The 27,006-nt window shown below is 42.6% G+C and overlaps 1 protein-coding gene across 3 annotated transcripts in view; it reads right to left on the reverse strand.

Annotated features, from left to right (window-relative positions):
• ppp2r3b (protein phosphatase 2, regulatory subunit B'', beta) overlaps positions 1-27,006 on the reverse strand; it is a 150,134-nt gene that overhangs the window by 19,209 nt on the left and 103,919 nt on the right. For all 3 annotated transcript variants that reach the window (XR_015079812.1, XM_085999595.1, XM_085999596.1), the window contains 8 exons: positions 24,184-24,258; positions 16,976-17,062; positions 15,556-15,712; positions 13,800-13,848; positions 12,204-12,293; positions 8,969-9,144; positions 7,772-7,890; positions 6,387-6,496 (listed from right to left, as the gene is read on the reverse strand). Coding sequence is in view for 2 of the 3 variants with exons in the window: in XM_085999595.1 (XP_085855721.1) it covers positions 6,387-6,496; positions 7,772-7,890; positions 8,969-9,144; positions 12,204-12,293; positions 13,800-13,848; positions 15,556-15,712; positions 16,976-17,062; positions 24,184-24,258 (863 nt within the window). In the remaining variant the exon portion in view is untranslated. The remainder of the gene's footprint in view (positions 1-6,386; positions 6,497-7,771; positions 7,891-8,968; positions 9,145-12,203; positions 12,294-13,799; positions 13,849-15,555; positions 15,713-16,975; positions 17,063-24,183; positions 24,259-27,006) is intronic.

Below are 27,006 nucleotides of genomic sequence, written 5' to 3' on the forward strand. Positions count from 1 at the left end.
ACCTTTTGTGCAAATTCATGCAAAAGACCACAGATTTCACAAAAAAACCTCAGTAAATTTTAATGAATGTGGATTTAAAAAAAAAAAACATTTGGCTTTCAAAGAATGTTAACTTAATTACTCTAGATCCAATTTTCCCCACAGTGGATGAATTTCAACCTCAACCTACATTTCCTCATCGCACTCGGGTAAACTGTCCCTTTAAGTTTTTAATACGCTAATTCAGGTGACTGCTCCCCAGTCCCCACCTAACTCTCTTCACTCAGCAGCCTTAAGTTGATGCAGAACCTTTGTTTTCACCCGAAGAATAGACAGGGACTCCAAATACCAATAAGGCCAATGCCTATAGACATTGACGCCAACCAGTGAGATCGCACTATACGTCCATGGAACTAAAGTACAACTCTGCAATATCCCAATCAGTACAGGTGTGCAAGCTTTCAAAAACAGAAACTAGGGTTTCTAATTTAGACATAAAAGCCAATAAAAACAAATCCAAAAATCACCTGAGCTAAGCAAACTTCAGTGCCTCAATTTGGATGAGCAGACTTGTTCTGAAAGGCCCGAGATTCAGGCCTACCCAAAGCACCAATAAAGAACTATATCAAATAAGACAATAAAGAATATTTCATTTGTACAGCTTTTTGTGTGTCTTGAACGCAAGTTTAAAATGCTGTGCTTCCCTTTAAACATTTCTATCTTCAACTACTCCGGATTATAATTTTACTGGGCCTTCTCCCCATTTAACAGTAATCTTAAAAATGTGTGGAATGGGTAAAAAGGACCAAGTTGGTGGAAAGAGCAAACTCTCTCTCAACACCCCAAATGATCATTAAAAATCAGTTATTTTAAGCTTCTGTGCTGTAAGATTTGATGATTCTAAGCGCACACTGATCAACTATTTTTTCATTTAGTTCACTAGGTGGCAGTAAAACCTTGTGCTTCATTTCTACTGGGCAAGAATTTGCAGTAGCAGGGCATCTAACGGCATCTGCCATTAGTTAGACTTGTCCCTGCACCTATCAGCTCAAAAAGTTGCTTGCAAAGTTACTGAAAGTGAGAGCTGATAACGGCGCAGCGAGGGAAACAGTGCACCTGGGACCCGAGTGGGAGAACAGGGCAACCAACAGGGTATCTCCTTAACCAATGAGACAAAAGGATTGGGAAATAAACAAACACAGGAAGGACGGAGGAGGAGACTGAATTAGTGGGTGAAAACTGTGTCAAATCAGGTACAAAAAGAGGGAAAGAAAGATTGGATGAAGAAAGAGAAAGAGAAACAGAAAGGAAAAATAAGAATTAAATTTTTTGTTGTTGACATTTTTAAAATCTCCCTGAAAAATTCTAAACCTGAAGGATTTTTTTCTTGTAATAGTTAATTTTCAGTGCCAGAGAAGTTGACTGGCAGTAATTAACAATTCCCACACCGTTAAAATGGTACTTACACTACTAATTACTAGCCCTAAATATCTACTGTGGGTTTAGTTTGTATCTACCACACAAACACAGCAACCTCGCACCATTCAATCCACGTCAATGGTGAGGCAGACAGCGAGATGCCGTTTTCACAAAGGTAACGGCTGAGCGGCTCAACTTTGACGGTAACTTTTCTATAGTGGCATGTAACCGCTGTACCATTTACACATAGATAACGGTGAGCACCATTAGCCTCACCGTTTATTTTGCCAGGAAAATCTGGCCCGCATTAGATCTGAAGTAGTGTACTCACAGTTTCACTGGGATATTCAAATTAACGCGTTGGGAAGCTATAAATTTTGACCTCAAAAAGAAAGTGTGTAAAAACTTCAAACATTTACTTGCAGAGTGGTCCTGGCTTTGAAAGCAGTGGGATTATATTCTTCCTCCCATTTTTACCGCCTTAAATTGCACTACATGACCAGTGTCACACTGCTGTCATCACTTGCCTCTTGTGCTGCACTTCAGTTATAAAAAGGGGGGCAAATGACAAACTGCAATACTGAACCAATGATGTACAAGAATACCCCAGAAGCAATAATGTACGGCTTTTGAATCATCCACCACTTTGAGAAGTACCTGAACTGAAATTTCAAATGTATGGTGACATAATTAAACTCACTACGCACTTGGTTTGAGAATAAAGCAAGGCTTTAATCAACTTGTTTCAGAACATGGAGGTCTAGTTGTACTTTACTAGTTCCTGTCTTACAAAATGTCCCTGAGCAAACTGGGCCCACGCCCGAGTATTTATACTCCTTGGACGGCGCCACCAGTTGGCCGTCCAGTGTTATTTCATGAGTAGTTTCTTTATGATGATGAGATTTATAACATATGGAAAGTGATTATTATGCACAACTAGCATAGAATTATTCCTGCCTCTTTCTCACAATTGTTGAGAAAAATGAAGAATTTAATTTGAAATTAACCAAAGGCACACACAATACAGTAAGTAATGAGGCAGACATTCAGGCCAACCCAAAAAGTCAGAATAAACTAGTATCTCCGACTCGTTGCTAAAGCAAGCTGTCACAGTTTTTGTTACAACTCACAGGGCAGAAGAATTGTGTACGATGAAGGTAATTTAATTTCAAGAAATGTTTGAATTTCAGACAGCAATGCAGTCAATATTTTAATACCGTCACTTGGGACCTAATCTCATCTGAAATGAATGATTACATGCTGCAACAATTTTTAAATGGAATGTACACGCAAGTAGGCAAAGGCAAGAAATTGAGGCAGAATGGATTCCAAATACACGGTCAATGCATATTCAAGCCTTTAACCTCATCTGAATTAGTACTACTGCTCCCTGCCTCTTTCTCACAATTGTTGGGAAAATGAAGATTTTAATTGGAAATGAACCAAACGTGCACACATGACACCAAGCAGGGAGGTTCGTAGACAGGCAGGCATTCAGGGGAAACAGAAAAGTTTGACACGGTAGGCAAGAATAAATGGTAGCTCCATGCTGTATTTTTCTTTAGTTTTTCAGATTTTAACTAGTTATGCAACAGCTAACATGGAGTCCCACTTGGTCACAGAAATAATAGGTGTGAAATTGGTCTTTAGTGGTAGTGCAAGACTGTCAATAGCGAGTCAACCGCCCACCAATTTTCTTTTCCATGGATTTCAACGGGAAAGAAAATTAATCAGAGTGTAAAACGGACTGCTGACTCGCTATCGCCCAAGACCAATTTCACTCCAAATATATTTAAAACAAGCTGCCCACAGAGTCACTTGATAACTTGAGGGTTATGCGGCGAGGTCAACTTACTGGTTAAGTACAGTATTGTCTATCCAGAATCTCCGTAATGCGGACTGACATTCAAGATGGTTAACGAGTCACTAACTGTGCTACTCAATCTTCCAGACTCATTTGGGGTTTAGAATGCAGCATTGAGTATTCTTTGAATCAGGACATCTGGATTACTTTTGAAATGCAGTCAGCATTCTATAGGCAAATACAACAGCCAATTTGCACACAGCAAGGTCCCATAAACAGCAAATGAATGAATGAGCAGTTAATCTGTTTTTAGTGGTGTTGGTTGAGGGAAGAATGTTGATCAGGACACCAGAATAACTCCCTGCTCTTTTTCAAAGTGTGCCTTGGCATCTTTTTACATTTCCCTTGGTTTAATGTCTCATCTGAAAGTTGGCATCTTTAATAATGCAGCACTTAGTGCGGCACTGGTATTCTTATTTATAAATACTGCAAACAGTAAAGGACCTAGGGCAGAATCCTGTAGAACTCCACTGCAACGCTAACCCCAATTAGAGCTTTTTCCATTTATCACCCCTTCCTGTATTCTATTGCTAAAGCAATTTTCAGTCCAATTAGGCAATTTGTTATAAATTCCATGAGCCTGAATCTTTCCAAGTCTCATATGAAACGTTGTCCAACATCATGTGGTAATCCAAGGAAGGCCCTCATCAACCAATTTAGTTACCTCCTCAGAGAATTTCTGTAGATTTGTAAGCTATGGCCACTTGCTTCTAAAATCCAGACTGAATTGATGAATGGTGGTCAAATGGGGGATTTTCAAAGTACGACCAACAGAGAAACAGATTTAAAATGTGGGCAAGACTCTCAAACATTCAGCTTGCAATGAGCGCTTCCAGTAATGTTTATCTTTTCCAACACAAATAATGTATTTTCACCAATTTTCATGGATAGGAAATGCAAATGGCAAGTTAAAATACCTGAACACAGTGATTGCTAACTTCTACTCTGCAACTGTTTTCTCAGTATCAGATTCGTTATTTCGTTCAGATTTCTCCACTTTGCATTTCCCACAGACTTTTTTTGGACTCATTTCCATTTTCTTTTTCCCCTTCAGCTTGTTTGTTTCCTTCCGCTTCTGTCGTGTCCACTGAACAGAAACCGTATTTCCCCCATTTCCGCTTTCCTGTGTTTGAAGTGTGAAATACTAGGGTGCCTTTGTATTTTGTAAATTGCGCTATACTGATGCCCTGACTGGACTGTACTAGCAGGAGTTTTGCAAAACAGTTACGACTCTCTGCTTCACATGGTGTTCCCTGGAAGCATCAGGGTGTTGTGCAAGAGATTTTGGAAACTGGACTAAATTCCAGCTACATGACTACAATACTAAGCAGCTTATCTAAAGCTTGGATATCCATTAACATTGTACAACATTACACTGCTGTACACATTCTACTCCACTATCTAGTCTCATTTTACCTTTGGGTAACACTTTTAAAAGTTTTTACCCCTTCTGCCTTAGCGATCAGCAAACAACAAAAGCTTGTCGACTATGCCAGCACTTTTTTCCACTCAAATAGTTGTCGGGATCTGGAATGCTCTACCTGAAAAGGTGTTAGAAGCTGATTCCATCAATAATTTTAAAAAGGGAGTTGGACAGGTTCTTGAGGATGAGGAACGTACAGGGTTACGGACAAAAAGCGGAGTTGTGGGACTAAGCACGATGGCTCTTTCAAAGAGGCACGACAGGCCGAATGGCTGCCTCCAGTGCTGCAAGTCTCGAATTTGGAAAAATTTCAGAAATTTCAATCAGGTTTTCCTTACTATCCACCCAAGTTGGATTTAAAATTGGTTTTAAAATGTAATGGGTGAACTGTGCCTAAAGCTCTAACAGTAGGCAAAATCCATTCTTATTTCAGGATGAGTAACAAGTCGTCTATCTCTTTATTCAGAGTCACACAATTCAAATGATCTGATAATTCACATTGTACTGAATCACACTTTACTGTGTTATTGCTTAATTCAAATTAGATGATACAGGAAACTTTCAATTAACCGGCCACTAAATAACCGGAAAAGTCGGTTAACCGGCAAAATTCAGGAGTCGGTTCAGATAACTTTCTTTACTTTTAGTTACTTTTTTTTACTCATTTCTGGCTGTGCAAGCGTCTAACTGAAGCTGTTGCTAAGCTACAGAGACGCTTGCAAGCTGTGTTGATTGTTTTGAAGCTGTTGCTAAGCAACAGGGTTTGTTGCTAGATCTATAGCGCTCGATTCTCCGGCAATGTTGATAGACCGGCACCAGCTCGGTCCTGTCCGTGCCGGATACCAGAAAGTTTCCTGTAATATGATCGACCCAATCATAATATTTATTTAAAAACAATCAATTCTAAAAACCATACCTAGGCCGAGAATTTAGAAGAATGAGGGGTGATCTTATTTAAACATATAAATTCTATATTTTTCTTAACGTGGCTTGACAGGGTAGAGAAATAGAGTCAATGTTTCGGGTCGAACCCTTCGTCAGAACACCACCGAAACGTCGACTCTGTTTCTCTCTCCTCGATGCTGCCTGACCTGCTGAGTGTTTCCAGCACTTTCTGTTGTTATTTCAGATTTCCAGCATCCGCAGTATTTTGCTATTGACAGGGTAGATGCTGTTTCCCTGGCTGGGGAGTCTAGAACTAGGGGGGGGTCACAGTCTCAGAATAAGGGGTCGGCCATTTAGGACCGAGATGAGGAGAAATTTCTTCACTCAAAGGGTTGCGGATCATTGTAATTCTCTACCCCAGAGGGCTGTGGAGGCTCAGTCGTTGAGTATATTCAAAACAGAGATCGATAGATTTTTGGATACTAAGGGAATCAAGGGATATGGGGATAGTGCAGGATTGTGGAGTTGAGGTAGAAGATCAGCCATGATCTTATTGAATAGCGGAGCAGAGTTGAAGGGGGCGAATGGCCTACTCCTGCTCCTATTTCTTATGTTCCTATTTAAGGGGGGGAAGTGAGCTACAGGTCAGTACTTCTATACCATGCCTACGTGAGAGATAAGAGAAGGGGTATAATGTTTGAAAATGTCAATACGAAGTCAATCTTTCATTGTTCATAATCTGAAAAGTTCAGTTAGTTTTTAAACACCCTGTGAACAAAACAAGACAGTAACTTTCTTTAATCAGCTGTCTCTTACCCATCGTTCCAGTTTTCATTGGCTGCTTCTTCAGCCACCAGATTTTCATACTCATTTACAGCGTACCTCTCCCAGTCGGTCAGTTCTGGTCCATCGTTCTCCACATCTTGCTGCACAGGAAAGATTGCAAATTGTAAAGGTGTCACAAATGTTGTCGTTAGTACCGCTGTGCACGTAGCTTAAAAAGATTACTGCAAAATTCTCCCAAACTTTGCAAGCAATTTAATTGTTTGTCTATATATCTCCTCTGCACTGATTATTGATTTCAGCTATTGTAAAGTCACTCAATTTGATGGACGCTTTTGCTCAGGTATCTTAAGATATAATCGGAGCTGTTCTGATCCAGGCAGCTAGTTTATACTAAATTTTATTTGGGAAATTGGAAATTCTGCTTAGCTCTTTTTAGAAATCTTGTAAAATAAAAACCTTTAACTATCATTGGCTTGAAATGCTTTGCTGGTCTCTCCTAGTTGTGTGAAAAAGCTGTATGACTACTTTTTAAATCTTGTATTCAAATAAAATAGTTCTCAAGAATAACAACATTTTAAGAAAATAAATGGACCCTAAAGTCCAAGATCAGGTGGATCACCCCTTCACCCACCGAGTTCCTGGGAATTAAACAACCTTGAGTAGAACCCCAGGAATGATGTCTGCTTTTGAAACATGATGGCTCATAATAGTTGATCCTAAAGAGAATTAGGATGACCATCAGCATGTGATAAAGATGCCCATTACTGCAACGATGGGGATGAGGGAGAAGTGATTCCCTCCTCTAATCTCATGTCCGAGATTCCTCAGAACCGGAGGCTCCCTCAAGAATGGATAGGACCAACGGGGTAGGTGATTCTTCCCAAATATATATGTCTATACTTTCACATGAAAGGTGTTTTTGCCTACAAGTACATCGTACTTATATTGGTCCTGCGGCAGGGGATTCAGAGGTACGAGGCTCAGCATAAAGTCAGAGTCCTTCCGGAGAGACTTGACTAGTGGCAAAGTCTCCTCGGTCCCAACAAGTCATCAGTGCAATGTAGTGCCAGGCGGCCTCCATTAATGCTGACAGTGCAAGGATGCCACAACACCAATCTGAGACTGGTATTGCATAGTGACAGCCTGGGCCTGCTGCCATGAAGAGTCAAAGAGATGAGCATTTCCAGTTTCATCCCTGTACCTCGTTTTTTCACGTGGAGCCACTGCCAAATGGTGAGATCCTATGGTGGTCAGAGCTGATGAGGACGCAGTACTGGAAACTCTTTTTATAGTTTTGATAGTTTATCTTGCTTCATGCAGGTTAAGTGGAGTCTATATCCTTATGGATATGTTTAGAGAACTTGAGGTAGGTAGTATAGAGGGAAAAGCTGTGGTGCCATAAATATAACAATTACCTTCTGCATAGAAAATGGGTCCTTCTGTTCATGCTCCAGATACTTGTCGATGTTGAAAAGGGTGTCAAAAAATACATTTGCCATCTTGCATTTCTTTAGGTCGTGGAGTGTGATTTTTCCTGTGTAAAATATTGGCCAGTTAATTTCATAGAAATGAAGATATCATTTTGACAGGTCAAGTTAAACACATTTATTTATGCTCTCCAATGGCTCAGAGTTTTTCCAGGGAGAGGCAGAAGAAAAAGTCTTGAATTGCTGCCGGTGTGTGCGGAGTTACTGGATCTCAAAAAAGGCGACAGCAGGCACACTACAGTCAACATGGTGCACTTGGAATAGAGGTGGGGAGGAGAAAGCAACCAGGTCACCATTTCTTGATTGCTATCTCGTGACCCCAATTGGAAAGTGCATACACATGAACGTCAGGCGAGGACAGGATCAGGTTCGGCTGCGATTCCTCTATGGTTAAGTGGAGGAGTGGGGGAAAATTAGCAAGAAAAAATATTTATGAATATATGGATTTCATTTTGCATTGCCTACAAAATAAAACTTAGGCAATATCACTTGGATAGTTATGAGATTAAGTTAAAACAAATTTGACCCTCAGACTGTTAGCAGGTTCAGACAAATAACAGTCTTGCTAGGTCAGCTGGTTTTACTAGTTCTCAGCTTTTACACTGATGCTGAAACAAACACTAATACTGTATTATATTACCGTGATGAAAAGCTACTCAAACATCAGTAATATTAAATCTGAAATAGCCATCCACTCATACACGCTTTCTGCAAGAGTTATAGGATAGCAATCACGAGCAGGAAACTGCCGAGTCTGGTTATAGCACCCTTATTACAGCCTGGCTGAGATATCCTGAAATTGAAGAGTGGAGGACGTTTTACTCTTCATCGAACTACTGAAAACCTGAGTTGGAAGTATCACTGTTGACAACGGCTGCAAGATAGCATGCAGCACAGATATTCCTCAAAATGATGAGTGAGTGAGCACACACAAACACAAAGAGAACCCTTTTCTCCTTCAATCCAACAGAATTTGGACAAGTGAATGCATTTTACATGTAGGCAAAATTAAAAGCTTCATATTATAGTTCACTTTGTAAACTAAAGAAACAGAAGTATTTACATCAAACCCGCACACAGGACTGGACACTTTTCTGTGAATTTAGGTTACTATCGAATGATTACCTTCACATTCTGGCTTAACAAGGTCAAGCAATTGACAAAGGCAGTCCTCAAAAGGCAATGGCTCAATAGACATGCACTCCAGCTTTTTGCACTGGTCCTCGTAGAAATAGTTCAGTTCGTACATAGACAGCACGCCATCTCCATCAAGGTCCATACAGCGAAACCAGTACTCAATACTGTCAGGGAGGAAAACAACAGATAAGGGCCACGAGTCACAGAGCAAAATTAAATGCCAGCACACACAACAGACACAAGATGAAATGAGTTTCGATGGGCCTTTTCTCAGCATTGGTTTTTCTAACATTCTAAGATAGAAAAATCTAAATAGAAGCAACTGCTGGCATATTTTAATTTAAATGTAGGATCGTGAGTTATTTAAAACATCGTTGTAGATCTAGCTCAAAGCCAACACAAGTGTCCTTGGCCTCTTGCATTGTTCCACGGAAGCTCAACGTAAACTCGAGGAACAGCACCTCATCTTCCGATTAGGCACTTTGCAGCCTTCCGGACTCGATATCGAGTTCAACAATTTCAGATCATAACCTTGGCCCCTATTACATTTTTACTTATATTTTTTTCCCCACCCCTTTGTTTTGGGTCTTCCCTTCCCCCCCCCCCCCCCCCCATCCTCCTTTTTTTCCCCCTCTCTCTCCCACATGGCAGCTGTCTCTCATCCTGCCAGTACACTTCACACCTAATCTGAGCCGTCTTTTGTCTCCACTGTCCTATTACCATCTCGTCTGGTTTTGAATACCTCTTTACTTCTTTTGTTCTATCGCAGCCCTGCCTTCGATCTATTTTATTTCCTTTCCAGTTTTGAAAAAGGGTTTCGACCCGAAATGTTGACTCTAATTTCTCTCCACGGATGTTGCCTGACCTGCTGAGTTTTTCCAGCATTTTCTGTTGTTATTTCGGATTTCCAGCATCTGCAGTATTTTGCTATCATGCATCACCCTCTGATTGCTTTTAATTTAATGCTGGTCACCGTTAATTATACTATGAATTATCCCACTTGCTCTTTACACTTGCTCCTTCCCTTCCCCTCCCTCCTTTCTGAGCAGGTAGCCTGCTCCTCAAACTTCTTACTGGCAGGTTACAAAGCAACTATGGCAGATGTGCACAAAAATGGGCCATTATAATAGGAACTGTAGGCGTTCGTTTGGTACAAAAAAAACTGCTACGCCACCAGGCTGCTTTCACAAACAAAGACAGAAATGTTGAAAAGGCATAGCAGGTCACTCAGCATCTGAAAGACAGGCAAGTTAATTCTAGAACCCTTCATCACAACAGTCCCACCTGAACCATTAAACTATCTTGCACTTTAGGATGCTGACCAACCTTCAAATGCCTTTTTAGCATTTTGTGTTTTTGCACAATTAAACTATGATTATCCACCATTATTTGAGCTCTCACTTATCCATGTGTTGTTTTTTGCTAGACTGCATTGCAGTTTCAGATTTCCACTATTATGTGTGTGTGCGTGTTTCTTGATTTTGCTCCTAAATGGACTAGCTCTAATTTTAAGATTATGGTCTCTTGTTCTGGACTTCCTCTCCAGAGAAAATTATTGATCTGCATCTACCCTATCGAATCCCTTTATCATTTTACACACCTTGATAGATCACCCCTCAACATTCGAAACTAAAGGGAATACAAACCAAGTTTAGGAAACCTATCCTCTTACACTTTATATCATTCTTGTGAATTTGTGTTGTACCCCTTTCCACGGCCAATATATCTTTCCTGAGGTTCGGTGCCCAAAACTGAACGCAGTACTCCAGATGGGGTCTGGTCAAGGTTCTGTACAACTGAAGCATCACTTCCTCACTTTTGAGTTCCAACCCCTTGAGATAAAGGCCAATATTCCATTAGCCCTTTTAATTACTTGTTGTACCTGGGGCACTAGCTTTTAGTGATTTAACCTCTTAGCTTTGACTATTATATAATTAATACAATCGTTTCATCTGGTTTAGACTAATTTACACAGCCTACTAAAACATGCAGATTAGCACAATGTTTTTTGTTAAATGGCTGGTAATTGTGCTGATTAAGGGCTGCTGATCAAGCATTTTAGTCAAAGGGCTGCTAAAAATATATCCGCACTGCATGCTCCTGAAATTAAAAGTCTTGCGCTACTACTGGAGTCTCAATCGACCAAGTTCTGATGCTCTGCAGGAAATGATCAACTGCGACAATATTCAGCTGATGCATAACATTTAGAGGTAGAAGTTCCGGCATGTGGGGGATTGGAGGGCAGAGAGGGAGGGGGATTGGAGACCGGGGGAGGTGAACTGGTGATTGGGGGCGGTGTCATGCTGGTGATCGGGGAGGCAAGCGAGACGGGGAAAGCGGCAGCCTGCGTTCTTTAAATGTGGGGGCAGAGGAGCACTCCTGTTCCTCGCGAGCTCCACATTTAATAAAGTATATTTCAAAAAATTTACCTTGTTGGGAACAGGCGGTTCCAAGGCATGGTTTAACTGAGTGCAGCCATCACTGGCGGCAGCTGCCTCAGGGGAAACCAATCTTTCAGTGGGGGCTTAAAACAGGAGTTAGGCCCCTGATTTGCACATGCAAATGGGAAAGAACTGTACAGTGGTCAGCTATTCAAGTGAGTGGAAGAGCTTCTTACATTCCCTTGCATTCATTTTCAAGTCTTTTGTTAGTTTGAGAATATTAAAAGATTCTGAAAGAAATATATATGGTCCTCCTTACAAGCAGTCTCTCAATTCCCCAAACAGCTAATCAGTGCACTCATTTCAATAGAAGCTCAATTCGCCTCCAGTTTCTATCATCTTCCAAGGAAGTCTTCTCCATTAGGGCCAATAATTGAGATCTTAATATATTTTAGATTCGCATTTGTTTGTTCCTTTATTGTAATTTATGCAAATAAACAGTTCTTAATGACGGTAGGATCATAAAGCCAGATCAAGCCAAATAAATTAAATAGCAAAACAGATGCTGCATCTCTAACACATAAATAAGATCAATATCTTCTTAATGGGGAAGAAAAAGGGTTTGTATTACTCGATTTATAAATATTTATAAACTGGGGTACTTCCTAAGTGTGACAGAGTCCAGATACAAAGTTTAAATTAAAGTAACTGCATCCAACTCAGTGTTGGATGCTCTAAAAAATAATCAAGCCTCACATATTTTATTCTCCTTCAGTTAAAAATTCTGCAACAGAAAATGTGATCAATTGCAACCTCTGTCATCACACACACAGATATTTCACCTGGTTGATGTTGTTTTGTCTTCTTCTGAAATCAAAAACCACACAAAGTCTGCATAACCAATTTTTCTGTCTTTTGGAGCTTTTCTGTGCCTGTAAATTAAGCAGCAGTTTTAAAGTTAGCGTTGAACTCGCTGCATTTACAACTTTATGAATAATTTCTTCTAGCGTGGGTCATGTGCAGTACAGGTATCAATTTCTTGTTGTAAAACATTATTTAATATAGGGCCCTAATTTGCTGCGACAGGGCATCCAACAGCGCCTGCTGTTAGTCAGACATGCGCTCGCAAATCTTTGCGTGACAGGCTGCTGAAAGTGTGAGCTGATAATGTTGCAGCGAGGCAAACAGGGCATCTGGGACCTCAGTGAACAGGACAAGCAACTCTATCTCTTCAACCAATCAGATTAAAGGATTGCCACAAATGGGAACTTTCATGCAACAGCTAAATATACCAACACTCAGCAGATATCAGAAAAACATTTTTAAACCCTTGAGTGAAACAACTACATAATGAGGACTGCCTTGTGAGTGAAAGAAAAAAAAAAAGTCATTGCAGTTACTCAGTGGGCCTTCCATTTATATCAAGGCTCGTAGATTTTAAAAGGATTACAATTTAAAGAACACAAATTATTTTGTTCATTCCCCTAACTAAAAAGATTAGTATAAACACTTGAAATACTTTAACACTCCCAAGACAGCTTTCATCTCCAGAGGCATTTGATTACATTCAAAAATTAAAAGTAAAGCTGACTGTTACAAGCCCCACAGGGAAGACCATGGCCCTGAATTTCCCGAGGCCTGGTGTGGACTGCTGGCATTAGAGGAATGAAGATAGCCAGGGGCAGGACCCAGTAACGCCATGTTTCCTCCCTGAAGAAACGGCTGCTGGGATTTTCTCGGACGGACATACACGGTAGTTGTGCCCACCCCACTCTTGCAGCTGGCACACGGAGGCGGCGGTGGTACAGACAGGATGGCGTAATCCCGCTGAGCCTGCTCTTACATCCACCCCCTCCTCCTCAATGCCAAAAAGATACAAACGTGCAGAAGAAAGAGGGCAGGCAAAAAAAAGTGTGTTTCAGGTCAGGTTCATAATCTGGAAAATTCAGACCACAGAGGGGCCGATAATTCCTTATATTTCCCTACCTCTACCTCCCCCACCCCCCCACCCGCCTAGCAGGCAGCCGAGACACACCGCTATTAGCTCGGGCAGCCACTGGCAGTATGCAAGTTGCCTGGCCCTTGGAACTCCGGGGAGATCAGTTAGCAACTGGGTTCCTGGTGGGACGAAAATGCTGCTCAGTCACAGTTACGCTGGCGGAATGGGATCGCAGGTTTTCAGGCCCCATGAAACTAGGAGAATCTTTAATTTCGTCATTGAATAGGGTTGTTGATTAAAAATCAGCGCTCCGTTTTAGAACAAAATGCAGATGTAACAACTGCCAAAATTGTAAAAGAAATGCGATCATAAAAGTTGTTCTCAGGCTACCTGCTATAAAGTAATATTTGGGACATTTTATTTTAAAGCAACTATATAAATGCAAATTGCTGCTGTACTGCTCTCTTGACTTGAATCTAAAAAGATTTGCAAGCTTTACCTCGTAACTGCTCCAGAGAAGATTCTTTCTATCATTCTACCCGATATCGCTGAAAATAAAAGGAGAAGCATAATTCATACTACAATCCCAGCACGCCCTGAAAAATGGAGAAATTTAATAAAACATTACTTAGATTGTTCCAAATCGATGGTGCTGAGGGGCATGCTTTAACTAGGATATGCACCAACTATTTCTGTGACATTACAACTTACTTTCACTTAAACCTACTTCTGCTGCACGAAAAATCTAATTTGCAGCCATATCAAACCAAATATATTTGGCATTAATTTATTGATTATATCACACTAAAATATTTGTGTCTCCCAATGGAGTTTCAACTACAGGTAGAAATTTGATTTGGAAAAAGTTGCTCAGGGTTATCATAGCTGTTAAAAGTTGGTCAAAATCGAGTTTAAATCATTTTTTAAAAAGTTACTAAGGTGACATATTTGTGATTGTGAACAGATGTCCAAGATAGACTGAATGGCCTCCCTCTTTTCTATCTATCTTGTGAGCGTCACAGAAAGAAATCAAAATGAATTAACCCAAAAGAATTAAGTCCACAACGAAAAACGGGTGTCTGTCTTAATGTCAGAACCAATGAATTCTATGGTGGCTGGGGTTATCCACTCGAGCGTTTGGCAGCCTGTGAATTTACCTACCCCCCACCCCCTCCCCAACGGCACCCCACCATTCATTTTAAATGATCAGGAAAATCATAGGCTGGTGAGAAAATCCCAGCCTACATGCCCAGATTTTGTAATGGTTATCTAAATTCGTTTTAGAAAATGAAATGGAGGCATGACAAAATGGCAGCTTCTAAGGATACAGGGATGAATTCTACGGGGGTTCTCCCGCTTGTCTGCCTTAACTTCTGCCAAAGAGCTGTGGAAACCCTCAAAAAACAGCACCAACGCCGTTTATCCAGGGTTTCCAAAGCTCTGCTGCCGAAGTTACAGTGGCCGATCCGGAGAACCTCTGCGGAAATTCACTCCCAATGTCCTTAATTAAATGTGCTCAAGTGATTCAATTCACAATAGTAGCTAGTCTGATTAATGATGTAAAATAAAGTGTGCAGCAAATGGATTTGTATTGTTGGCGTCAACAGTTTTGAGTCACCATTACTTTACTGCCTGGGTAAACTGCTGGCATGAGGTAACTGACAGCTAACTAAACACTGTACACCACGTGGACTGTTTTGAGGCAAAGGCTGGTGTAAATGCTTGGGCGCTCTAACTTATCTTAGGTTGGTTGATTCTCAACAGTTCAAATGTTGATGGTCATGATTCACCACACATTGTTATGACAGTTAACTCAGAAGTGACCATTAGTGACTCTTTAAAATTCCTCTAATGTGTTTTCAACTAAAATAATGAACAGGATGCTCAATTAATGATTTTGCACCGAGAGCTAAAGAAAAATGTTCACTGACTTAACTTCCTCACTGTGATATACATAGAATTAATGCATATGTGGATTTAATACATTTTTTTTTTTTACAAACATGAAAAGTATTACCGAAGGGCTGTGATTTAATTACAATGTGTTTGCCTTGACAAAATGAGCAAGAGGAAAAACATGCAGTAGGATACAGATTTTTGTTCTGTGGACAGGTTTATGTTCCATCGTGTAAAGGAGGCCGATTTTAAATAGTTTTCCCAGATAGCGGTTCACCATTTATTTATGCATGGTCTGTCATTTGAAACATCAAGCAGCTGACTCTTAATGACCTGCTACTTCATGTTGCATGTCATACCATCATCATTATGTCTTGCCAGGTCCTTCTGATCAATGTAGAGGTCATGGTCAGTGTCGAGTTCCCAGAATTTACAATAGATCACATAAAAGTGCTCATAGGAGAAAAAATCCGTGAGCTGATTAATGTCCTCTTCCTCTTCCAATAAGGCTAGGTTCTGTGAATTAAAAACATACTCTAACTTTAGAATTCATACAAATTATTCAAAAAGCAATTACTCCAACATCTACATTTGCAGATAACTAACCTTCAGCTGACGATAATTTAAATTAGTAGACCTTTAAATTTAAAGTTTTCAGCTACATTCCCACCATTTATACTGTGTGTGTTGAAACATGGCTTATTTGCAAGCAAATAGCCAAATTTGTAAACCTTTAACCTTGGCTCAGCATTGCACAATCTTCAATCACATTTTTAGTGCAAATCTAATTTTATACGCCGACAACATCCAGCTCGACCTCACCACCACCTTTCTCGACCTCATCCACTGTCTCTAGATTGTCACACTGCTTGTCCGACATCCAGTACTGGATGAGCAGAAATTTTCTCCAACTAAATATTGGGAAGACCGAAGCCATTGTCTTCAGTCCCAGCCCTCTCCCTGGCAACTGTCTGAGGCTGAACCAGGCTGTTCGCAACCTTGGTGTTGTATTTGACCCCGAGATGAGCTTCCGACCACATATCCGCACCATCAGTAAGACCGCCTACTTCCAACTCCGTAACGTCGCCCGACACCGCCCCTGCCTCAGCTCATTTGCTGCTGAAACCCTCATCTGTGCCTTTGTTACCTCTAGACAGGACTATGCCAACGCATTCCTGGCTGGCCTCCCATCTTACACCTTCAATAAAATTGGTCATCCAAAACTCTGCTGCCCGTATCCTAACTCGCACCAAGTCCCGTGCACCCATCACCCCCTGTGCTCGCTGACCTACTTTAGCTACCAGTTAATCAACGCCTCTACTTTAAAACTCTCATCCTGGTTTTCAAATCCCTCCATGGCCTCGCACCTCCCCATCTCTGTAACCTCCTCCTACAACCCTCCAAGATATCTGCGCTCCTCCAAGTCTGGCCTCTTGCGCATCCCCAATTTTAATCGCTCCACCATTGGCGGCCGTGCCTTCAGCAGCAGAGGCCCTAAGCTCTGGAATTCCCTCCCTAAATCTCTCCACCTCTCTCTTCCTTTAAGATGCTCCTTAAAACCTACCTCTTTGACCAAGCTTTTGGTCATTACCTTATGTGGCTCGGTGTCAAATTTTGTTTGATAACGCTCCTGTGAAGCGCCTTGGGATGTTTTACTACGTTAAAGGCGCTATATAAATACAACTTGTTGTTGTACTTCCCTGACAATGGTGGAAAAGAACAGAAAGGTTCAAATAAGGGAGAGGTAAGAATACCCAAATAGATTACAGGAGACCATACCTGTAGAAGGTTGCTTTTCCTAATTTCTGTACAAGTTATACGTCCCGTCCATGATCTATTTACGGTGTAAAATATCCTCTGTATGACCTGTGCAATAAGACACAAGATTAAAATGTAAACGGGCCAAATTTGCAGATGATACCAAACTAGGAGAGGCAGTCCGGAGATCACAGAATGAGTTAAACAAGATATGGTGAGTGGGCAGAATGGCAGATAAAATCTAATGCAGACAAATGCCTGCTGCACAATAGAAGGAAAAATAAACAACATACATCCTCCATGAATTATGTTGAAATAGCAAAAGATGAAACTGAAACATACCCGAGTCTTAGCAAGCTCCACACTTAAAATGTCCAAACAACGCAGAGCAACAAATCAACAAAGCCAAAAGAATGTTGATCTACGTAACCGAAACATCAGAATACAAGTCAGAGGGAGTTGTGACCAAACTCCACAATGCTCTGGTCAGACCACACCTTCAATATTGCGTCTTGGTTTTGGCTGCCAAGAAAGAAAGGAAACTTTCAAGCACTTGATATCTACTCAGGGTTCCAAGTTATGAGGAAAGACTGGAGATGCATGGGTTTTCATTTTGCAAAGGAGGTATCCAAGAGATGATCTTATAGAGCAATATGATAGTTAAGGGTATGGAAAAGGCTAATCCGGAACTATTTTAAATTAAACTGTGGGAGTAGTACAAGGGGATAAAGGTTCAAACTAGTAAAAGTTAATGCTTCACAAGGACTACTTGGAATGGACTTCTGGTTAGCATAGTGGAGGGGATATGAGGAGAGGTTGAGTAGATTGGGACTCTACTCATTGGAGTTCAGAAGAATGAGAGGCGATCTTATTGAAACATAAGATTGTGAAGGGGCTTGATCGGGTGGATGCGGTGAGGATGTTCCCAATGATGGGTGAAACTAGAACTAGGGGGCATAATCTTAGAATAAGGGGCTGCTCTTTCAAAACTGAGATGAGGAGAAACTTCTTCACTCAGAGGGTGGTAGGTTTGTGGAATTTGCTGCTCCAGAAAGCTGTGGAAGCTACATCATTAAATAAATTTAAAACAGAAATAGATAGTTTCCTAGAAGTAAAGGGAATTAAGGGTTATGGGGAGCGGGCAGGAAATTGGACATGAGTCTAGGTTCGGAATGGTCATGGCCCTGTGGGTAGTGGAGTGGGCCCAGGGGCCGTGTAGCCTGGATCTGCTCCTACTTCTTGTGTTCTAATTCTGTGTTAGATTTCAGGAGATGGTTTTATTCCTGTTCCTGGCTGGGGTGGAGATCACCTTTACAGAAGGTAAGTACTGTAGAAAATATAGGGACAGAGTGATCTCCTGGACGAGTTTCGATCGCCTAGATGGGTCGGAGAGGAATTTCCCAGATTTTTTCTCCCAAATTGCCCATTGGGTTTTTTATCTGGTTTTTCGCCTCTCCCGGGAGATCACATGGGTTCGGGTGGATGGAGAGTGATAGAAGATTTGAGGTTAGGATCAGATCAGCCATGATCTTATTGAATGGCGGAGCAGGCTCGAGGGGCCGATTGGCCTACTCCTGCTCCTATTTCTTATGTTCTTATGTTCTTAAATAATTTAAGAAAATATTAGTTGCAGCAAAGGTGGGTAGATAGGGTCTTTCTGCATGGATGAACAAATACAGGACAAATGGCCTTCTGCTGATCTTGTCCTCATGAGCAATCCATCTTAAACGAGAGGTTGATTATTAGAATGAAAATTTAAGGTGGCATTTAGAAGGTATGCAGAGTGAAAGTATAGGCTCTACATATTTGCATTTGCATATTTCAATCTTTCACTTGAATCATTCAATCTTGCTTATTGTGTTTTTGGTACCATGTAGTAGTGGATCAGTTAAGAATATGTAACAAATACTAGGAATACAAGACCACAAAATCTCTTAAAACTCAAATTGTTATTTCAGGCCATTTCACTGAAGACAGCCAGCAGCAAATTGCATCCATGGCGTTATCAGAAATTTATATTATATAGAGTATTATAATATATTAATCGTGTGTCTTGGAGTTGAGATACTTCAGACAAAACAGCTTCCTTTGTTTGTTGCTAGTATTTAGAGGAAGGGTGCATTTGTTCTTGTCCAACAGTAGAATCCGGACAAGAGAAGTAATACGAGGTAATATAGTGGAATTCTGGAAATTGGTGTAAACAGCATATGGGAATTGCGCTACTTCAGACACGGACTTTTTGGTTCCCAAACCTAAACTTGTACCAATGCTCCACAACATGAGGGGAAGCAGAAAGTCAAAAAAGATATATTTTACTTTCAATGCTCAAGATTTAAAAATAAACTTGCCGTTGCTTTTAAATATTACTCTGGTTTAGCTACAAGCCATTGATAAAGTAATCCTTTAAAAGTAGCCACAATGCCTGCATCCATCCCTCTTCCTCACTCCTCTGTCACTCAACTCACATTTAACTCTCCATCCATTCCCTCCGCCTCCCCTATGGGTATGCGGCAAGAAGCCAGAAGGACCCTAACCTCAACAAAAGCAAAACACAGTGGATGCTGGAAATCAAATAAAAACAGAAAATGCTGGAATACACTCAGCAGGTCAGGCAGCATCTGTGGAGAGAGAAATAAAGTTAATGTTTCAGGTCGCTGACCTTTCATCAGAACGGGAAGATGCTAGAGATTATGGCCTAGAAATTCGGTTGGTAGCGCCAGCGATTAGCGCCTAAAGAGCCCGAGAATTGGGGCCTTACCCAATTTTCGGGCGGGCGCAGTGAATATAGCGCCACCTGCCATATTGAGTATCCTTTTAGCGCCGGCGCCAACTCTTTGCGCGCGCCCGCGGGCGCAGGCAGATCATGACGTCATTTCAGTGTGTACTGCCTTTTTGGCGCCCCGGACCGGATATTCGGTGGCGCCCGCAACCTTTCCGCCTGGCGCTATTAGTGACAGTTGGATGGAGCGTTCCCAGGCCCTTCTCGGACTCGGGGGGGGGGGGGGGGGGCGCGCTATTTAAAGGGGACAGCACTAGTATAAAAGCTGCAGCCATTTGGGCTGGCCATTCTGATCGTTGCTGGAGAGAGTTGCTGACCTTCTGTTGGAGAGTAATTTTCTCATTGAGCCTTCGGAGGCACTGGCTCTGGCAGCTTGAGGGCCCGGCTCCCGAGCTGGTGATGGAGCATCTGAAAGCAGGGAGGTGGAAGAGTGGCTTTAGCAAAAGGACAGCTTGGCAGCAAGGGATGCCAGATTGCGGCAAGGCTATGACATGGGTCCACAGTGAGAAAGCATGCTGGCGGGGGGAACAAGTGGAAGGAGACAGTTGTAAAAGGTGAGAACCTTACCATCACTGTCGACAATGGGGTCGGCAGCTGCAGTGGTTACAGGACCACTCGGACGTCATCCAAGAATCTGGTGGACTCTCTCCTCGAGATCTGTGAGAGTGACCACTTGTGGAGGTCCTCCACCGGTGCGAAGCTGGTCTTTGCCAATCCTCGCCTGCTTGGACTGCAGGGGACAGGAGGGGCAGTTATGTTATCTGATGGCCTGAGTGATCATCTCATGCCCCCCATGGTGGAAGAGCCTTTACATGACACCTTGAGTCAAATGTGCATGTGTGTGCCCAGAAAGGGCCATGGGTGCTTGCTGGCAGATGGCCAATGGGGCACAGGCCACCCTGTAGCCATAAAGTCAGGTGCAAATGAAGGGATGCGGAAGTTTGCAGAAACAACACCCACCCTCACAACCCGAGTGAGGTCGTTGAATTTCTTTCTGCATTGGGCAGGGCTCCTGGTCACCATGCTGCTGGAGTTGACCCTCTGGCATACATCCTTCCAAGCTCGTCGGTAGTCCTTATGATTCGGCCTCCTGCCATTGTCTGGGTAGAGAACATCTCGCCGGCGCTCCACTGCGGCCACCAATTGCTCCAGAGCCTCATTGGTGAAGCGCTCTGCTCTCGGTCTCACCTTCTCCATCTGGTCCAAGTTTTTAGCGCCAGAAAAGGGCCTGCGCCGATTCTGAGGCCTGCAAGGCGCAGAGTGTGGATGCTGAAGCTGACTGACCCACCCCTTTAAGAGCTGGCCGGCGCCTGGAAGTCTCGTGGTCATCGGTAATTGAGAGCACCTGCGCTGCGCCCGTCCGCTCCGATATTCGGTTGCGCCGGAAGTTTAGCGCCTTAGGAGTCCCGTGTAACGCATGAATTCGCGCCTCAATCACCTTTAGGGGCGATGCAACCCAATATCGCGCCAGGTGGCGATAAGTTGCGTCTGGCTATAAACTTTGCGCTGTGCCAATTCTAACGCCCCAAGCGGGGCCATACCCAATTCCTAGACCTAAGAGTTTTTAAACAAGTTCAGAGCCAGATAAAATGGTGGTGGGGGGGGGGCGGTGAATGAGAAGGAAAGAACAATGGAGAAGGTCTGTGATAGGGATGGAGAGATAATAAAATGACAAAAGGGATGATGGTGCAAGGCAAAAGGGGGTGGCAATGGGACAAGTAAAGAAAAAAATGGGTCCAGAGATGTAAATGGTTACAGCAAAAATAACAGCGGGGAAGGGAAGCACGAAAATTCTGGCAGAGGCAAATGCTCCTGTGCCCTAGGAGTGTGGCGAAGAAAGGTAGGTAGACCCCAGGAGTGCAGACCACCCCGCCGGCCGTGTGTCAATAGGGGATCCCCACCCCAAGCACCAGTCCACACCTTCTCCACACCAGTGGCTCTGGTACAGCCATCCTCCATTAATAGCACCTGCTGTCTGAGAAAATGGGAGCGATGTTTAATATCTAAAGTTCAGAAACCCAACTTTAAGGCCGGAAGGGTATAAAATGCCAAATAGAAAGATGAGGTGCTGTTCCTTGAGCTTGCGTTGAGCTTAATTGGTCTCCTAACCTCAATTTGTTTCTCCCCTTTCCTTTCTAACTGTTCCTTCAAAAAGAGCTTTGTATGCGTTCAAAATTCAACTTAAAAAAAATAAAATTAGACTGAGGAAAGACAGTCAGTCTTTCTTACTCATGTTAGCTGTTGTTAGAACCCCTCTCATGGGTGTAAGCCATTAACAATTACCATCCCTAACCATCAACACAGGTGAGATAATTAGTTGGCTTCAAAATTCAACCAGTGTTTTTAACTATAAGCAGAAAGAAAAACACTGGCTCACTTCCCTCCCTCTCCCATCCCTTCAGCTTAATACACTTTCTGAAGTTAACAGATCAGGAAATGGGACTTTTTTTAAATTAAAGACACTCAATATAAATTTCACCTCAATAAGGCTTTTGAAATTGATCAGGAACTGCTAGAAGCTAAGGGACAACATTCCATCAATACATCTGCCTGAATGATGCTGATGTGTCTTAGGAAATTAGATACACTGTACGTGAAGCAGTTTCTGGCATCATAGCTCTGGGCACAAACATTAAGTCCAAGCCCAGGCTTTTAGGAGAGCCTGAGATGTTCAATGAAGACAGTAAAAGACACACAAGACAAATCAATGGATAAATTTAATCATCTCATTGAGAAATATGTAGTTTTTAATGTCTTTCTTTTGGACGTTAGAAATTTAGGTTACAGAGGAAATAAATGGCATTTCAAAGATTTTCAGAGGAACGTTGACAAGTCTGTTCCGTGACGCCACTGATGACCACAGCTTGCAGCTAAATGCAGACTCAAACCAAATGTTTTTAAATAGAGGAATTGTGCAGAGGGGTCATCAATTTACAATCACCGAGAGAGTAAGGAAAGGTTAGGAAAAATTTCTTTACAGAGAATTGTTGGAGCATTGAATGATCTGCCACAGCGAGTGGCTGAGACGAAGACCATTGATTCTTTGAAGGGAAAATTAGATCAATATTTGAAGCAGCAAAATAAATAAGGCTGTGGTGAGCAATGTTCGCCCCAATTTTTTGGGGGCGCGCGGTCCCTTTAAAGGGGCTGCGCGGCCCATTCACAGTTTCGTGCACACGTGCGAAACTGAACATCGAAAAAGCCGGTCCCTGGCTGCGTGGAACTGGCAAACAGCTGCGCAGATTATAGGGAACGTTGATGGTGAGTCAGTAGGGCAGTGGGATTAGTTTTGGATTGTTCTAGGAAAGAGCTGGTACAGACCCAATGGGATCGATATTAACCACGGGCGGGAGAGAGGCTAAAAAAAAATGTTTTAATCGCGAAACGTGACCCCATCCCACAGTGTACGCTGCCACTTTTACAGCGGCAGGTTGTGTTACGTGCATGTATCCTGTCTTGGGGAGGCAAGACGCTTCATTGTAATATTTAAATCAAGCTCCCACAATGAAGCTGGGAGCCTGATTTAAATTTAACAGTTGCCGGCCGAGTTTCCCAGGGCTCAGGAAGCCCAGCAGCGAAATGGAGACGGGATCAGCTGGCTGCAGAAGGCAAGTGAGTTTTAGAGTACTCCCTAGAGAGCCAGGAGTGCTTCCCCGGCCCCTCAAGCAAGCGTTCTGCCAATCGCAGCCTCTTCTCGCCGTCGCGATCGACCTTCCACCCCCCTCCAACCCAATCTCCAGCCGCTTGCTCCGTGATCGGCCAAAACCCTCTCCAATCCCCGATTCAGAGCCTCCTGCCCCACATTCTGGCGACCTCCCCCCATTTTGAGCCGCCATCCCTGCAATCAGATGACCCCTGGCACCAATCTTTCCCTCCCTCCTTATTGCCGAGCTCAGATTCCCACCCCCATCTTTCGATTGCCGGGGGTAGACCACAATTGCAGCCTTCTGTCTCTGGCTTTCCCGGCTGGCAGCTGGCCAGCCTGTCAATGCTGCCGGGCGGGAAACAGACTTAAAAAAAAAAGGCCGAGGTCCTCTGTTAAATTCGGGAGGACCTCCGCGTCCCCAGGATTTCTGTGTTTCCCCTCCCACCGCTACCGCACTCCCCCACCCAGCCGCCCATAAATATCAGTGCCAATGGGTCAAATGACCTCCTGTACTGTAAACCTGTCATTTTACAACCCATTGGGAGCCATACTTACAGTTATGATGAAATTTAATACATGTGCCATGAGTTTTCACCCATCCTTCATTTCCTGTTTGCCCCCTCCTGGTCTCTTAACTCCACAGGATTTAGAAAGATGCTTTGGGACATTTACAAGCAGATTAAAATGGAAAGTAAGCAGCTTCCATCTATAAGTTATTAACAACCAACAGTGTTGTAGCAATCTAGCTGGCAGGGTTGAGAGAAACAGATGATAAAAATATAGTCCTCTAGAAGAAATACTCACTGTGGTAACATATCGAGTGTGAAATTCTGCTGCTTCTCTCAGAAACGTCAGCCCTGGGTGTGTATTCACCACATCCTACAAAAGGAAATCAACATCTGTTCAAGCAATACACTTCTCATTAACAGCTCCTGTTATTTCAAATCATCACCCTCCTCTATATTTTGAAAAGCACTCATATAGCACATTCCAACTTTAGGTCAGAAACACTGCAGCCATATTAATTCCTTTGAAATCTGGAACTCTCCTCCAAAAAGTGGTTGAGGCTAGGTCAATTGCAAATGTCAAAACTGAGTGATAGATTGTTGTTAGGCAAGGGTATTAAGGGTTATGGAACCAAGGTGGATAGATGGGAGTCAAGATACAGATCAGGCATGATCTAATTGAATGGTGGAACAGGCTTGAGGGGCTAAAATGCCTACTCCTGTTCCCAAGACGGAAATGAATTAAGACGACAATCTGAGCTCTGCAATTAGATGTTGCAATGTGTTCTGGGGAATATAGTAAAGATTCTTTAATACAAGGTCTGTGCCCAATTTTTGTTATCCAACACTTTCATTAACAAAAACGGTATATTTTTGAATATTTCAATGCCAAAAATCATGCAACATCCTGCGAATCAACCAAAAGCTCAAATAACCCATTAATTTGGCTCCTGGAGACACAGCAATTGTGTTGCCTCTGGCTTATTAGAAACCTCTGGGGTGGCAAAACCACTTCCCATACAGGTAAGTGGAGCAGTCTCATTACCACTTTTTAAGGGGATTCCTCAGTAAGTTAGGAAAGCTGCTAGATCAAAGCAATTTAAAATATATTTTTCATAGCAAATGCACATGGCCAAGCCACTGGATAATTGCACAAGCAACAATCTGAAGCTACTTCTTTTGCTCCAAGTCAATGGAAAAGAAAATTGGGCAGGGTGTAAAACGGGCCGCCAAATCGCCAACTCCCACTTTGCGCTACCGCCCAAGGCCAATTTCACACCCATGCTCTTTCCATTTTAATTGTTGGAATTAAAAATAATAATTTCAGATCTTTAGGGTTTAAAGGTTGTCGAAAAAGGGAGCCGCTTATGAAGCACTGGAAGGAAACGTCTCAAACAACAAAGAAGAAAAATAAGATGGTGCCCTCTCTCATGGTTCATTTCCCACCTGTCCTATTACAGTCGCTACACCTCTTCAAATGGCTCCTCCTTCCATGCTTGCAAGATCAACCCCAGTGCGTCCATCCTTGGCCCTCTCCTATGCATCGCTCTCACATGAACATTCGCTCTCTCTCTCTCTCCTCCCCAAACTCAACGGTCTCATTTCCTGCTCAGTGTCCACCCTGTAAAAAGTGATCAGTGATAGAAACATAGAAGATAGGAGCAGGAGTAGGCCATTCGAGCCTGCTCCGCCATTCAATGTGATCATGGCTGATCATCCAAATTCAGTACCCTGTCCCTGCCTTTTCCCCATATCCCTTGATCCCTTTAGCCTCAAGAAATATATCCAACTCTTTCTTGAATATATTTAATGAACTAGCCTCCACCGCCCTCTGTGGCAGAGAATTCCACAGGTTCACCACTCTCTGGGTGAAGAAATTCCTCCTCATTTCAGTCCTAAATGGCTTACCCCTTATCCTTAGACTATGACCCCTGGTTCTGGACTCCCCGGCCATCAGAAACATCCTTCCTGCATCTAGTCTGTCCAGACCTGACAGAATTTTATAGGTTTCGATGAGATCCCCTCTCAATCTTCTAAACTCCAGTGAGTATAAGCCCAATCGACACAATCTCTCCTCATACGTCATTCCTGCCATCCCAAGTATCAGCCTGGTGAATCTTCGCTGCACTCCCTCCATGGCAAGAACGTCCTTCCTCAGGTAAGGTGACCAAAACTGCACACAATACTCAAGGTGCGGTCTCACCAAGGCCCTGTACAACTGTAGCAAGACATCCTTGTTCCTGTACTCGAACCCTCTTGCTACGAAGGCCAACATACCATTTGCCTTCTTAACCGCCTGCTGCACCTGCATGCTTACCTTCAGCGACTGGTGCACAAGGACACCCAGGTCTCTTTGCACTTCCCCTTCTCCCAATCTATTGCCATTCAATGTTTCTTCTACTTGAGGAGCACAAAGTAAAATCTGAGTTTTGGTTACAGGAAGAGCACGTGAGCTGACCACAGAAAATTGAGGTAGTCAGCTCACTGCAGTGATGACTATCTTTGCACCAGCAGCCAGACAGAAAAGCCTAAACTAAGTCTGAAGCAGAAAAGTAACTCTCTAGTACACAAGCCTATCAAAGAATTTAGCCACAACCAAGAATTCAGTACCTAGACAGAAGAGTCCATTTTAAGCTTGGTCTAGTGAAATCATCAGTGAGTAAAATTGCAGGTTCTGCAGATACTACCACTTGTCCTATAGTCAGAATATTACAGTAGATTGCATTACACAGGAAACTCTCGTTTAAACGGCACCTAAATATCCAGAATTCTCTATTAACCGGCAAAATTCATACTCCGAAAACAACACCTCAATAGTGTAACAGACAATGTTGCCGAGTCTGAGTCTCCCGCGGTGGCCGAGTTAGTCAGTGGGGGTAGTTCTCCAAACTGCCACTACTCGGCTTCTTGGCGCTGTCGGAAGTCCAATTACTGTATACTGCACATTTCTTGATTTTTTTATTTTTGTTTGTTAAAAATAACCTCGGTAGATAACCCTCTCCGTCATCCGGAATTTTTAATCAACCGGCACCATCCCGGTCCCATCGGTGCTGGATACCAAAGAGTTTCCTGTATAGAGAACAGTAAATCCATCCTCAACTCCAAAAAAAAAACCCAGTAT

Source organism: Somniosus microcephalus, chromosome 10, assembly GCF_052327205.1.
Source record: "Somniosus microcephalus isolate GS21.2 chromosome 10, FLI_Smic_1.0, whole genome shotgun sequence".
Classification (NCBI taxonomy): domain Eukaryota; kingdom Metazoa; phylum Chordata; class Chondrichthyes; order Squaliformes; family Somniosidae; genus Somniosus; species Somniosus microcephalus.